The 16,003-nt window shown below is 43.7% G+C and overlaps 1 protein-coding gene across 2 annotated transcripts in view; it reads right to left on the reverse strand.

Moving 5' to 3' along the window:
- Nucleotides 1–43: 43 nt before the first annotated feature.
- Nucleotides 44–16,003, reverse strand: part of rnf17 (ring finger protein 17) — a 55,134-nt gene continuing 39,174 nt past the window's right edge. For both annotated transcript variants that reach the window (XM_047370028.1, XM_047370029.1), the window contains exons 31-38: nt 15,503–15,625; nt 15,358–15,414; nt 9,244–9,354; nt 8,898–9,021; nt 7,349–7,484; nt 4,288–4,474; nt 4,014–4,140; nt 44–257 (exon numbers count right to left, since the gene is read on the reverse strand). In XM_047370028.1, the coding sequence (XP_047225984.1) occupies nt 4,045–4,140; nt 4,288–4,474; nt 7,349–7,484; nt 8,898–9,021; nt 9,244–9,354; nt 15,358–15,414; nt 15,503–15,625 (834 nt within the window). In that variant the 3' untranslated portion in view covers nt 44–257; nt 4,014–4,044. The remainder of the gene's footprint in view (nt 258–4,013; nt 4,141–4,287; nt 4,475–7,348; nt 7,485–8,897; nt 9,022–9,243; nt 9,355–15,357; nt 15,415–15,502; nt 15,626–16,003) is intronic.

The raw sequence follows: 16,003 nt of genomic DNA on the forward strand, positions 1-16,003 counted from the left end.
GGTTAATTTTGTGCATTAAAAGGAACACGCTGGCGCCATCAGATCGTATTGGGGAACTTTATTGGGTCTCTTTACACAGAAAAACAAATCAAAGTGCCACAAGAACATTAATGACTTAAACAGCCAAATATGAATTAAATCACTGTTCAATAACAGCCAACAGATTGGAGCAACTTTTTTTTCCCAACATGTAGAAACTAAGAACAGCAGTAATAATGAATGAAATTTGAAACCCAAAACAACAGCAACATGGACACCTGGAAAACAAAATAAAAATCTAATAAAACACATTTGAAGAAATATTTAGCTGGTCCCTGGTTGTAGCATTACATTTCTATCTATCCCAGTTCTAGTTTACATTGACTGCAACAGTAATCAACTGAACAGGTTGCTCTGGTGCACACTAATACCTTTACAGTTGTGTTCAAAATAATAGCAGTGTGTTTAAAAACCTGATTAAAGCTCAAAGTCCTTAGAACTGTTTTTATTTCCATGCCCTGGAGACAATTCACATTATCAGGGACTCTGCAGGTCTCAGCAAGTCAAATTTCAGACTTTTTAAGACCTTTTAATGCCACCTTGAATGTAATTGAAGAATGGAAAATAAAAAACCTGTAAATATATGCCCCTTTTCCACTGGTTCATTTTAGACAGCAGTTTCATGACTCGGTACGGTACCAGTTGTGTTTTCTTGGTCCCAATTATGGCTGGAGCTATGCCTTCACCCATCACTGTAGTGCGCTGTGTTGCTATTAACATTACTCTGTGACATCATTACATTAATGTAATCTGCGTGAAACGATTAAAAAAATAAATAAATGGAACAATAAAAACATAAAAAAACTAAATACTAAAGGCTCAGGGGTCCTGATGTCAGGGGGTTTGGCAGGAGAAGCAGCGAGACGCTGCTGTCTGGTACTGCTGCAGAGTTTGCCAGAAGAAGTTACAGTCTTGGGCTTTAGGATAAAGTTTTTATCTCAGTCATGGCAATAATGAGGACAAGGACTTTAAAGCCCAAAACTATGGACTTTTAACTGTGGTGAAGTTAGTTTTAGGTTGAATATTTGTGCTCTGTGGATTCAGCAGCTCTCTGCCTGCTCCCTTCTCCTGCAGATGCTGGCTCTCTTAAGGACAGTGAATAAATTTCCGAACCAAACACGTTTCATGGTGGTATTGTTTTGTGTGTTTTGGGGGAAATGTTTGTGCACCTGAACAGCTGATTTTATGTGTAATCGGCTGGTATAGGATGTTATTAACACTAGAAGTCCCAGGGCCGTCAAGTTGACAGTTTTGAAAGTTTGACATACCATAACTCTGGTTTATTAAAACTCTTTATCTTCCTGCCATCCTGACTTTTCCTAAACCTGTGTCTTGTGTGTTGCTATGTCTCTATTTTTAAAAAATCACATAGTAAATAAAAGATTTAAGTATTTCTACCTCTAACTACCACAGCCACTATTTTGACGGCCCTATTATTTACATTGATATTTTTTTCCCGCGGCTGAATATACGCGCGAGCGTTGCCTAGCAACCGCCACTCTAGAACGCAGTCAGAGAAGGAGATTGTTGGCGTCCTACAAAATGGCTTCTAGAAGAATATTTTCTGCTCTGGAGATATTGGAAATGCTTCAAAAATGAGATGATTGTGATTCTGGGGTCGAGAGGGATTCTGACGGTTCTTGGTCAGCATTCAGTTCCAGTGAAAGCGGGTCAGAGAGTGAGCCTCCCCCGGCTAAAAAACACGAGTCGTCCCGTTAGCAGGAGGTTGTGGCGCATTATTTCAAGGTAGTAAAAGACTAGCCTATGTAACGATTTTATCATTTTAGGTTATAGTTTACAGATTAGTAAACTAATATATAAACTACAGCAACAGTTCCACAATCAGCGCAGGTTCAGAGACAGGGAGACGGTCCAGTGCCCAGCTGTAAACCCAGCAATCCAGCTCCCTGGCAGGAGAGAAACTACAAATCAAGGTACTGATAATAGACAATGAAATAAACAATAAGTTAGGTCATAGATATAGTAGCCCTGTTACAACAATCTATTCTGCGCTTTACAGTGTTTTCATCACATGACGAGCGCACACCTGGGAAGGAGGAGGAGATAGGAAAGGAAGGGACTGTGTGGACAGTGGTAGGGGAGGAAGAAAGTAGAGGGAGGCGTCAGAGCCTGAACGCATTGACAGAGCGCCAGATCCAAGATGCCCAGACCACGTTCCTCTGCTTGGTGGATGCGGAAATGCTCCTCGGACATGAGTGTGGACGAGCTGAAGGCATTTTTAGCACTAGTTTATGTTCACGAAGTGAAAAGGGGGCGTAACATGGAGCTGTCCAGCTTTTGGTCAGATTAGTAAAGCTTTTTTTTTAAAACTTTACCCACTACTCCTTATTTTTCAGTACTATTTATAAATAATAATAAAACTTAATAGGTTTTGATCAAATACTATTATTAATTCTTGTCAAAACCGTAATTTTATAGCGTGCAAGAAAACCTTTAGCATTCTGACCAATGTAATACGATGACGTCATCATCGCCTTGCATCCAGAATGCTCGCTGTCAAATTGACGGGTTTGGGAGTCCTAGTGTTAAATACAGCGCCCTGGCTGCATGTAACTCAGAAAGCTGATGTGTAATTTTTCTTTTCTTTCAGCCTTCAGGCATGGCTTATGATCCGTAAATAATAAAACGATAACACGGTATGACCCACTCTGGCAAATGTGGTCCTTAATATTATTGTGGTCGCTTTTGAGTTTTATGAACTTTTCCCTGCACAGCGAAAACCTAATTTCTCCTGGTTATTATAAAGCCCAAAATTGTAACTTGTTCAGGTAAACTCTGAAGCATCATCATCCAGACAGCAGCGTCTCTCCTCTCTGCTTCTTCTGCTACATCCCCTCCTCACATCAGAACCCCTGAACCTTGTTTTATAAGTTCTAGCTGGGCTGTCGTCCAGATAATTATCCCAGTGGATCATTTTATACATGAAAAAGCATATACAATAATACAAACATTAGTATTTAGTTTATTTGTTTTATTTTGTTTATTTTTTATTGTTTTATTTGTGTATATTTAATCGTTTCATGCAAATTACTTTAATGTGACAATATCACAGAGTAATGTTAATAGCAGCACAGCACACGACACACATGGTTGGAGGCGGGGCTTCAGCTGCCATAGGTCCACCTGTCGGTGGGTCAGTGGAAAAAAACTGGTACCATACTGAGTAGAGCAAACCGAGTGGAGCGAAGCCGTGCCGCCTAAAACAAGCCAGTGGAAAAAGAGCATATGTGGCTCATGGCAGCAGCTTTGTGTTTCACACACTGCAAACGACTCCCTACAGCCTTGACCTCTCACAGGGCCACGACAAAATCATTTATCAAGCGTTTGTCATTATCATGCGAGTCACTAAAATAATATTTCGTTACATACGCACATCTGTGTTTAATGGGGTCTGGCACCTGTGAACAGGTATTCCAGCCAAGGATGATTTGACAACGTTCCACAGTTCCTCTGCATTTCTTTGTCACCCCACATGTTTTCAATCGGATTAAGATCCGGAGATTGGGCTGGCCACTCCAGAACTTTGATTTGGTTGGTCTAAAACCAAGATGCTGCTCGCTTACTGGTGTGTTTGGGGTTGTTGTCTTGTTGAAACAATGTTATAAAGCACTGGAGATCATTTTAACCAAGCAACCTATCATTTTCTGCACTACTTTATACATTTTCCCGTCCCATCAAAGTACGCTGCTCCTCTGAACAACGCCTGGAACGACCTATTTTTGTCAAGTTTTCAGAGAGAAATGCATATACATGTGCTGGTGTCATTCTTAAATAAAGACCACCTGACTGACATCTATCTTCACAGAATGAATGACCTCAGTAATCAAACCCCACACTGCCATTATTTTGAATACAACTATACATGATTTTTAAATCAAAGAAAGTATGGTGGAGCAAAACATGTCAATTTTAAAGAGCTAATTTTCATATCTGAAACAGAACCAGAGGCTTACCTGCTCTTTGCTTTCACCAGGGTCTTTTGTTTTAGTCAAGTTCAGCCAGTCCACTGTTTACCAGAGGCAAATGGACCAGCTCTCCATCCTCGTTGTACAGCTTCACTGTGAGCTCTGGCTCTCGTGACTACACAGAGAACGAGAACAAATGAAAAACTACCCTGTAGAATACAGAGCTGTATATACAGGCTGTAAGTTTACCTTTATAACAAAATAATAAATACATTTCAGGTTCTACATTGTTAGAAAAACAATCATGCGGCATGTTTCTTACAACAACAGTTGCTGTGATGTTATTGTGCAACAGATCAGTCATTTCCATCGCAGCCTTCACAGTCCATGCAGGGCAGTATGGGAGGACATCTTCACTACATTCCACACTTGGAGCCTTGAAGCCGGCAACCTTGACTTTAATCGCCTGTATTGCAAACCGCAGCAGCTCAGCTGGCATCTGTCGCAGCCTGGCAGGAAGACAAAGAATTTGTAAAAACGTGTTTCAACAGTAAACTACAGATGTAAGGGGGGTTTGTAACTTGAAAATGTGAATGAGGAAATGAGATTCTCCATTGGAAATAATGGAATTCCAAATAATTATTTCATCTCCCCCAAAAAGACCTGAACAGCAGTCACAATAGTCATACTCCACAAGGCAGAGTTAATAAACCTATTACAACATTGTTAGAAGCACTGTAAAGTGAAACAAAGAAAGAAAATGAACAAAGTTTCCCTGGAACACCCAGAGAATGGTTGGTTTATAAATATATTTTTTAGTTTAGTTTTTAGGACCAACAGGGTCCATTATGTCCTCAGGAAAGACATCATGGTTTGTTCGTATTGTAGAATGGTGTTTGTCCAAAGATTTGTTTCCGATTTTTAATTGGTATTTTTTTACCTTGGCAATTTTGGTGCACAGTTCAAAAGGTTTGGACACCGCTGTCCTAACACATTCTGCCTTGAGGCAAAGCCCAACATAACAAGCACCAATTTAGCATCATCTTATCTTATAAACTATTGATGAACAGAGCACAGAACTATCAGTGTTATCAGTTCAGCTCCACAGGGTTCACCACCTCCTGCGGCTCAGTGAATGTGGTTTTCAGTGTAGACGACGTTCAGAAATACATCCATCTGCTTATTGTTGACATAGCACTATTATGCTAAAGCTAACATTGTTTACTGTAATGGATGTTCACCTGTCTGTTTTAAGATAGAGACCTGTGCTTAGAACATTTTGGGTCTTTTCGCTCAGGTTTTTCTGCTCATTATCTCCCATCTCTCTCGATCACATTTAATGTGAACAAAAGCACGTGTGACCTCAACAACTGTCCCCTGTGAAAAACATGACCAAGTGGAGAAAATGTTTTTGACAGTCAAGGCGAAATCTCATTCATTTAATGATTGTTTTTAACAAATCACTCAATGAAGTGTGACAGTCTCAGTCCACTGTAAGTGCATCAGAAACAGCCAACACACATCTGACTAGGCAGAGCAACAGTCGCTCTACCTTGCAGGATCATGAGGCATGTCAGGTGTGCAACAGCTCATAACTCACTGGACTTGCTTCAGTGTAAATTGGTAGATCTGATCTAGAAACCCGTTTTTCATGTGGTCCACACCAAATTGGTTCTGCTCCAGCTATACAGGTCCTTCTCAAAATATTAACATATTGTGATAAAGTTCATTATTTTCCATAATGTCATGATGAAAATTTAACATTCATATATTTTAGATTCATTGCACACTAACTGAAATATTTCAAGTCTTTTATTGTCTTAATACGGATGATTTTGGCATACAGCTCATGAAAACCCAAAATTCCTATCTCACAAAATTAGCATATCATTAAAAGGGTCTCTAAACGAGCTATGAACCTAATCATCTGAATCAACGAGTTAACTCTAAACACCTGCAAAAGATTCCTGAGGCCTTTAAAACTCCCAGCCTGGTTCATCACTCAAAACCCCAATCATGGGTAAGACTGCCGACCTGACTGCTGTCCAGAAGGCCACCATTGACACCCTCAAGCAAGAGGGTAAGACACAGAAAGAAATTTCTGAACGAATAGGCTGTTCCCAGAGTGCTGTATCAAGGCACCTCAGTGGGAAGTCTGTGGGAAGGAAAAAGTGTGGCAGAAAACGCTGCACAACGAGAAGAGGTGACCGGACCCTGAGGAAGATTGTGGAGAAGGGCCGATTCCAGACCTTGGGGGACCTGCGGAAGCAGTGGACTGAGTCTGGAGTAGAAACATCCAGAGCCACCGTGCACAGGCGTGTGCAGGAAATGGGCTACAGGTGCCCATTCCCCAGGTCAAGCCACTTTTGAACCAGAAACAGCGGCAGAAGCGCCTGACCTGGGCTACAGAGAAGCAGCACTGGACTGTTGCTCAATGGTCCAAAGTACTTTTTTTGGATGAAAGCAAATTCTGCATGTCATTCAGAAATCAAGGTGCCAGAGTCTGGAGGAAGACTGGGGAGAAGGAAATGCCAAAATGCCAGAAGTCCAGTGTCAAGTACCCACAGTCAGTGATGGTCTGGGGTGCCGTGTCAGCTGCTGGTGTTGGTCCACTGTGTTTTATCAAGGGCAGGGTCAATGCAGCTAGCTATCAGGAGATTTTGGAGCACTTCATGCTTCCATCTGCTGAAAAGCTTTATGGAGATGAAGATTTCATTTTTCAGCACGACCTGGAACCTGCTCACAGTGCCAAAACCACTGGTAAATGGTTTACTGACCATGGTATCACTGTGCTCAATTGGCCTGCCAACTCTCCTGACCTGAACCCCATAGAGAATCTGTGGGATATTGTGAAGAGAACGTTGAGAGACTCAAGACTCAACACTCTGGATGAGCTAAAGGCCGCTATCGAAGCATCCTGGGCCTCCATAAGACCTCAGCAGTGCCACAGGCTGATTGCCTCCATGCCACGCCGCACAGAAGCAGTAATTTCTGCCAAAGGATTCCTGACCAAGTATTGAGTGCATAACTGTACATGATTATTTGAAGGTTGACATTTTTTGTATTAAAAACACTTTTCTTTTATTGGTCGGATGAAATATGCTAATTTTGTGAGATAGGAATTTTGGGTTTTCATGAGCTGTATGCCAAAATCATCCGTATTAAGACAATAAAAGACCTGAAATATATCAGTTAGTGTGCAATGAATCTAAAATATATGAATGTTAAATTTTCATCATTACATTATAGAAAATAATGAACTTTATCACAATATGCTAATATTTTGAGAAGGACATGTCTGTTAGTCTAGTGAAGCCAGAAGACTTGTTGGATTTCAGTGTAACATTTAAAAGAAACTTTAAGGTACTGTGGTAAATTCATACTTGCTGGCTGGCAGAGAGTCGTCAGACCCGAAATCTACATGTTGAACCAAGATCATGAGAGGCTCTATGCTGGTGAACTTCATCAGCCTGGCCCGGTAGTACTTCCCATCGCTGTACTCTGCCAAACATGGACCACCTAAAAACCAAAGGCAGGTGCGTAAATGAAGTATAAAATGTCAAACTGTAGGAGTAGAGTCATTTCATGTCAAGGTCATATAGGCATATTCACATCGCTGAGACATTACTGAAATGTACCACCTGTCATTTGATTTTAACTCTAAACCAAGTTTGATCAGGCTTTAGCTTTCAGCTACGTGATCTAGGCATGGGTGATAGAATGATTTCAGATCATGAAGGATTATAATATGGTGATGATCTGCCAAAGCAGAGTTGGGATGAAACAGTTATTTGTTTTAATGATTGCCATGGTAATAACTGGTACTAATATTTAGCTGGCGCTACAGTTGCAAAAAAAAAAAAAAAGAAATCATTATACTGTATTTGCTTACCAAGCTTTTAAAAAGGTCAAGCAGAAATCTGTACCAATGGGCACTAAGTGTTTAATGTAGCTGTATTTTGGACTTTCTAACATCACAATGAAGGCTTTTTAAAGATGTTTTTGTTCTCACTACATGCAGAGGGAATAACAACTCAGTCTGCAGCAACCACTCAGCAGCACAGCATTTGTTACCAACAGCTTATACTTGGCAAGACACCAAATTATACCAGCCTGACAACCATCTATTTTATAGGGTCAATTTCGCAAATGATCTGAGACAGCTTCCTTTTGGAACTTCACAATAAAAGCCTTGAGCATTATTGTTTCCGCTTGTAAAAAACAGCATCAGTTTAAAAGCTGGATGCGTTGTTTGTTTGAGTTGTAGACTGTAATTAGTTACTGACAGACATAATGTAACACAACTGTCCAATGATGAAAGTAATTAAATGAAAAATACAATACTACTACTTTTACTCCTACAATTAGTAATGCTTAATAATAACATCTATACTGATGATAACCATGAAAACTTTGTCTACCGTAATTATCATGAATTTTCACACTGGTGAAAATGTTGTGCACTTTACCTGAGTGTTGTTATCATTTACCTTTAAAGTTTTCGCAATCTCAAAATATTTTCAAACAGCATCATTCAAGTTGTAAGTAGGTACTAATTAAATGTCAGCTGTGATTTTCACAAGGTGGCGAACCTGCACAACCAAATCATTTCAGAAGTGTTCTTTAGCCCATATGCTCGGTTATATATTATCAGTGAAACCAATGTTTTATATATCGCAAAATCAGGATATAAATTATGACTGTGATTTTACTGTAAAAAAAAGAAAAAGGGATTTATTCTTGCCATATTGCTCCCCCCTGAGATGACGTCACATTTGACTTTAGAATACAGACGAGTTTATAGTCAACTCAACGACTTCAAGATACCGTGGCAGCAAAACGAGCCCAACTGCAAAGATGTCTAACAAAAAAAACCTCTGAATTCATTTGATGTTTGTTCAAAAACAGGTAGGAAATGAAGTGAAATGTTACCATATGGAAAGCTGGTCAGACGTGGCAGAGAGGTGATGTTCGCATTGATTTTAGTCAAAGCTTCAGTCAGAGTTTCTCTAGTCATCTCTGAATTAGGTTGTTTCTGCAGAGGCCACAGGAACAGCTGTATGATAGAGAAAGCAAGATATTGTTATTGATAAATTACTTATCAGTTTTTAACAAGTAAAGTTCTAGCAAGAGCTCATCAACAACAGCCATCGCATTAAATGTTTTCAGGAATGCAATGTCATTGAAGCATGAAAAAACTGTCAATTATCTCTCTGGTATACACTTTGTTTACAACTTACATTTCTACACACAACTTAACAGTGGAGTTAGCAGATACCTCATTGGGGGTCCATAAATGTGTGACCCTAACTCCAAACTGTTCTCCCTCCAGTGGCAGGTTTGGGTTAACAAAGGACCCCAACACTGGCTCTTCTGGACCCTTTAGACCCTGAAAGCCATGAAAGAAATGTATTGTACCAAACTCTTTTAGCAATCCAAATATAGATAAAATAGATAAAAACAGCATCCTAATTATGTGATTAAATTTATCAAATCAAGACTGGATCCTGCATCAGAGTATGCAGACTACATTGATGTAATAGTGACAAACGTCTCATGCTGTTCACATTTGACTTATTGTCTGCTGAGGCATGACATCCCACTCTTCTTGAAGGATGACCCTTAGGTCATTAAGGTTCTGGGGTAGAAAGTTACGAGCCACTAGACGGAGACTCTGCCGATACCATACATTTTCTGTGGGATTCAGGACTGAGAAAGTGCAGGTCACTCCATTTGAGGTACCCCAGTCTCCAGCAGCCGTTCCCCAGTGATGCGTCCCTCATGAGCTGGTGCATTGTCGTCAAAGATGAAAAGAGGCCTGTGTTGTTCATGTAGGGGCACATTGACTGGATTACTGATGTTATTCAGGAGGTGTGGACTTGTCACTATCATTCAGAGCGTAGGGCAGTTCAGGATTGACTAGACACACCTGCCCACATTAACACCACCATCAGCAAATGCTCATCTAGTGACAACAGTGACTGATGCAAAGCACTCTCCTTGGCGTCTCCAACATCATTGGCGGCCATCATTTCTGCTCAACATGAATCGACTTTCATCAGAGAACAGCACTGAGGGCCACCGGTCCCTCATCCAACGTATAGAAAAAAGGAAATTTATTAGTCAATTCATGGATCAAACACCAGTTGTTAATATTGTCGTTAAGATCTTAGTTGGAGAACAGCAAGTTGTGAATAAAGTACTGCAGAACTGAACAGTTGGACATGTGCTGTCAAAAATATAGAGGTCACATTAAGTTCACCTGTAAAGGTTACAGTGCATTTTAGGTTAATTCTGGACTTTCCCCCGAAATTTGAATATTCCTAACTTGTTGTAAGTAGTCTGTGCGTTTGCTTTGAGCAGGTGTACGTGAGCTAGTTTGCTCTTCCAGTTAGATTTGTTTTTTGGTTGTTTTTTTTTTGCAATGCTTAGAGTTGCAAAAAGGATGTGGCATCTATTTGTTTCCAAATTCACTTCTGTGATGTCAACAATAAAGCAAAGTGAGGGACATGTTGGGACTGTGTACTTCAGGCATGTTGATAGGCTTTTACACACTTTTAGCCCAAAGCTAAAGACCGACAGACAATGCCAGAGAACATGTAGATAGTCATCAGGTAAATCTCCCATGCAGTTTGAACATGTGTGGACATCCTTTGTCCTGTGTAGTGCAATCTATGAAGCATTTTCTATTATATCAGCTGAAGGTTGGCATTTTGGGTCATTCTAAAAGCTTTTGTGCAAATTCTACTCCAATAGTTTAAATCTGTACTGGTCAATAAATCAACATCCCATTTACTGACAGGAAGTGAGTTAGTTAAATCTACTTCTGTACGTTTTCTGCAAGGTTTGGAGAGTGACTTTGGGGGTTTAAGTTTAAAGAAACTAGTTATTATTCCCCTCCTTGAACCGTCACCTTAACGTGGTGGAGGGGTTTGAGTGCTCAAATGATCCTAGAGGCTATGTTGTCTGGGGCCTAAATGCCCCTGGTAGGGTCTCCCATGGCAAACAGGCTCTAAGTGATGGGTCAGACAAAGAGTGGTTCAAGAATCCCTCATGAAGAAAAAAATATCGAGGCACGTGACGTCGCCCGGTACGGCGGAGCCGGGGTCCCACCCTGGAGCCAGGCTTGGGGTCGGGACTCGTCGGAGAGCGCCTGGTGGCCGGGTTGCTCCTCGCGGGAACCGGCCGGGCCAAGCCCGAACGAGAGACGCGAGGCCATCCCCCAGTGGGCCCACCACCTGCAGGGGGAACCGTGAAGGACCGGTGCAAAGAGGATTGGGTGGCGGACGAAGGTGGAGACCTCAGCGGCCCAATCCCCGGATGCTTAGGCTGGCTCTAGGGACGTGGAATGTCACCTCGCTGGGGGGGAAGGAGCCTGAGCTTGTGCGGGAGGTCGAGAGATATCGACTAGAAATAGTCCGGCTCGCCTCCACGCACCGCGTGGGCTCTGGAACCCATCTCCTTGAGAGGGGTTGCACTCTCTTCTACTCTGGAGTGGCCCACGGGGAGAGGCGGCGGGCTGGTGTGGGTTTGCTTGTTGCCCCCCAGCTCAGCCGACTCGTGTTGGGGTTTACCCCAGTGGATGAGAGGGTCGTATCCCTGCGCCTTCGGGTTGGAGAGAGGTCTCTTACTATCATTTCAGCCTACGGGCCGAGTGGTAGTGCAGAGTACCCGGCCTTCTTGGCGTCTCTGTCGGGGATGCTGGATAGTGCCCCTCCCGGGGACTCCATTATTCTGCTGGGGGACTTCAACGCCCACGTGGGGAACGACAGTGACACCTGGAGAGGCGTGATCGGGAGGAATGGCCTCCCCGATCTGAATCCGAGTGGTGTTTTGTTATTAGACTTCTGTGCTAGTCACGGTTTGTCCATAACAAACACCATGTTCAAACATAAGGGTGTCCATCAGTGCACTTGGCACCAGGACACCCTAGGCAGGAGGTCGATGATCGACTTTGTTGTCGTATCATCAGACCTTCGGCCGCATGTTTTGGACACTCGGGTGAAGAGAGGGGCTGAGCTGTCCACTGATCATCACCTGGTGGTGAGTTGGATCCGCTGGAGGAGGAGAAAGCCAGACAGACTTGGCAGGCCCAAGCGCATAGTGAGGGTCTGCTGGGAACGTCTGGCGGAGCCCTCGGCCAGGGATGTATTCAACTCCCACCTCCGGGAGAGCTTCGACCAGATCCCGGGGGATGTTGGAGACATAGAGTCCGAGTGGACCATGTTCTCCGCATCTATTGTCGATGCTGCTGCCCGTAGCTGTGGCCGTAAGGTCTGCGGTGCCTGTCGCGGCGGCAATCCCAGAACCCAGTGGTGGACACCGGCAGTAAGGGATGCTGTTAAGCTGAAGAAGGAGTCCTATCGGCTGTGGTTGGCTTGTGGGACTCCTGAGGCGTCTGACGGGTACGGTGAGGCCAAGCGTGCTGCGGCCCGGGCTGTGGCAGAGGCAAAAACTCGGGCCTGGGAGGAGTTCGGTGAGACCATGGAGAAGGACTACCGGTTTGCCTCAAAGCGATTCTGGCAAACCGTCCGTCGCCTCAGGAGGGGAAAGCAGTGCTTCGCCAACACTGTTTATAGTGGGGGCGGGAGACTGCTGACCTCGACTGAGGACATTATCGGGCGGTGGAAGGAGTACTTCGAGGATCTCCTCAATCCTGCCATCACGCATTCCGTGGTGGAAACAGAGGCTGGGGACTCGGGGTTGGACTCTTTCATCACCCAGGCTGAAGTCACCGAGGTGGTTAAAAAGCTCCGCGGTGGCAGGGCTTCGGGGGTGGATGAGATCCGCCCTGAATACCTCAAGTCTCTGGATGTTCTAGGGCTGTCATGGTCGACACGCCTCTTCAACATTGCGTGGCGGTCGGGGACAGTGCCTCTGGACTGGCAGACTGGGGTGGTGGTCCCCCTTCATAAGAAGGGTGACCGGAGGGTATGTTCCAACTACAGGGGGATCACACTCCTCAGCCTCCCTGGTAAGGCCTACGCCAGGGTATTGGAGAGGAGAGTCCGACCGATAGTCGAACCTCGGCTTCAGGAGGAGCAGTGTGGTTTTCGTCCCGGCCGTGGAACACTGGACCAGCTCTATACCCTCTACAGGGTGCTCGAGGGTTCATGGGAGTTTGCCCAACCGGTTCACATGTGTTTTGTGGACCTGGAGAAGGCATTTGACTGTGTCCCTCATGATGCCCTGTGGGGGGTGCTCCAGGAGTATGGAATCGGGGGCCCTTTACTAGGGGCCATCCGGTCCCTGTACGAGCGGAGCAGGAGTTTGGACCGCATTGTTGGCACTAAGTCGGACCTGTTCCCAGTGCATGTTGGACTCCGGCAGGGCTGCCCTTTGTCACCGGTCCTGTTCATAACTTTTATGGACAGGATTTCTAGACGCAGCCAAGGGCCGGAGGGGGTCTGGTTTGGGGACCAGTGGATTTCGTCTCTTCTTTTTGCAGATGACGTGGTCCTGCTGGCCCCCTCTAGCCAAGACCTACAGCATGCGCCGGGGCGGTTCGCAGCCGAGTGTGAAGCGGCTGGGATGAGGATCAGCTCCTCCAAGTCCGAGGCCATGGTACTCGACCGGAAAAGGGTGGCTTGTCCTCTTCAGGTTGGAGGGGAGTTCCTGCCTCAAGTGGAGGAGTTTAAGTATCTCGGGGTCTTGTTCACGAGTGAGGGAAGAATGGAGCGGGAGATCGACAGACGGATCGGTGCGGCTGCCACAGTAATGGGGGCACTGTGCCGGTCCGTTGTGGTGAAGAGAGAGCTGAGCCGAAAAGCAAAGCTCTCAATTTACTGGTCGGTCTACGTTCCTACCCTCACCTATGGGCATGAACTTTGGGTCATGACCGAAAGAACAAGATCCCGGACACGAGCGGCTGAAATGAGCTTCCTCCGTAGGGTGGCCGGGCACTCCCTTAGAGATAGGGTGAGGAGCTCGGCCATCCGGGAGGGGCTCGGAGTAGAGCCGCTACTCCTCCACATCGAGAGGAGCCAGTTGAGGTGGCTCGGGCATCTATACCGGATGCCTCCTGGACGCCTTCTTCCTTGGGAGGTGTTCCAGGCACGTCCCACCAGGAGGAGGCCCAGGACACGCTGGAGGGACTATGTCTCTCGGCTGGCCTGGGAACGCCTTGGGCTCCCCCTGGAGGAACTGGAGGAGGTGTCTGGAGAGAGGGACGTCTGGGTGTCTCTGCCCCCGCGACCCGGTCCCGGATAAAGCGGAAGACGACGAGTACGAGTACGAAACTAGTTATTACTAAAAGACGTTCGATGTTTATTTGGGTAATCTTAAATTTGGACTGGATAATAGATTTTAGTTGCTTTTATCAATGCCATATGAATCTTATAAAACATTAAAGGACATGAAAATGTATCCTTCAAAATTTCAGAAATCATTCTCCAAATGATCTATCTGGAAGTACTGATATTAAAGTTTTTAAAACAGCTGTGCTGCTTAATTTAAGGGCTGATAAATGGAACATCTGAGATACAGATTTCCTTATATAGTGTTTGTTCAATTTCTATCCATACACTGATGGGAATTTTCCAGATCAATTTTAAGATATATTGTCTATTGATATACCCATGTGCCAGGTAATAATTATAAAAATTCGGGAGTTGCAATCCTAAACCGTTAGCCTTTAGTAAAGTTTTTAAATCTATGTGTGGAAGTTTAGATGCCCTTGAACATTCTGATACAATACAATCTAAACTTTTGAACCAAATCTGGAGTGGTTTAACTGAATCATAGAGATAGTTTATTTTAGGGAGGACCACACTTTTAATGGCAGCCACTCTTCCCATGAGTGAGAAAGATAGTTCTCCACAGTGAGGTCTTCCTCCAAATAATTTGAGTAATGGGGTAAATTTGATTGTCAGCTCATTCGGCCTTTTGGAAATACTGATACCCAGGTACCTGATTTTTCCAGTCTGTAAAGGAATGGTTGGAGAGAAATATTAGAGATAGAAAGGACCTATGATTTGTTCCAATCGACAGAGTAGTGCGACATTGTTGGGAACGTATTTATTAGGGTTATTGTCTCTGTTAAGAGAGGGGTTAGTATTTTCCAGAAAGAGAAGCATGTGATCAGCATTTAAATATTGTGGGTTCTATTAGCTGTTTAAAGTCCATTAATACTTTTGCTTTGACCCTCTGATCAGGGTTTTCACTGTGATCATGTACATGAAAGAAAACTACTTAAGTACTAATGCAATAACGTTTGTAAATATAGCATTATTCCTGATATTTATAGAACAGAAATATTTTTCATATTCAGCCAATAATTGTATGCAAGTTAAATTTGTAAATGTCTGCCCAGCATGACATGTATATATGTATGTAGCTAGGGTACGATGAAGAAGCTGTTCTTGAATCTGCAGCCAGAATATTAGGTTCAAACCTCAGTACTGATATCCCAGACATCCAGGAGAGGAGCAGGAGGCATCATTTTCAGATCCTGCAGAGAAACAAACATTCCTTAGCAACTTCAGGTGGTACAGTTTAATTTAGGAAAAAAATAAAAAGAATCCATTTTGGATGAAGACCTGCAGTATTGATAGAGTGCTGTCAATGGAGGCATGTTCATGATGACACAGAATCCTGCTGAGACTCATCCCATCAAGCAAGATCTCAACTGTGAGAGGCCCCCGGGGGTCAGCTGGCAGCTCCTGAAACAAAAAAAACAAGAGATCCTGCTAGATTTCACATATTGTTTTGTGCTATTTACTACTCATGTTGCTCATAACTAAAAACAATAACTTCATAACATACGGTCCCAAGAGGCACTGCACATTAGGAAAATATATCATTGTGATTCTATTGGTGAATATTGCCATTATATCAATTTCAATTAATACACATTTTCCTGACCCTTATTTTTATTTTACTTCATCACTCTTTGTGGGCTTTAGCATGCCAGCAACTGATATGACACATTAAGCTTGGACATTGGCAGCAGTGAAAGTCTACCCAACTAGGAAGATTTACTATTAGCACAGAATTTGCATGCATGGCAACTATGCAATCCAAGTAGCCTTTTGCAACTG

Source organism: Girardinichthys multiradiatus, chromosome 7, assembly GCF_021462225.1.
Source record: "Girardinichthys multiradiatus isolate DD_20200921_A chromosome 7, DD_fGirMul_XY1, whole genome shotgun sequence".
NCBI lineage: Eukaryota > Metazoa > Chordata > Actinopteri > Cyprinodontiformes > Goodeidae > Girardinichthys > Girardinichthys multiradiatus.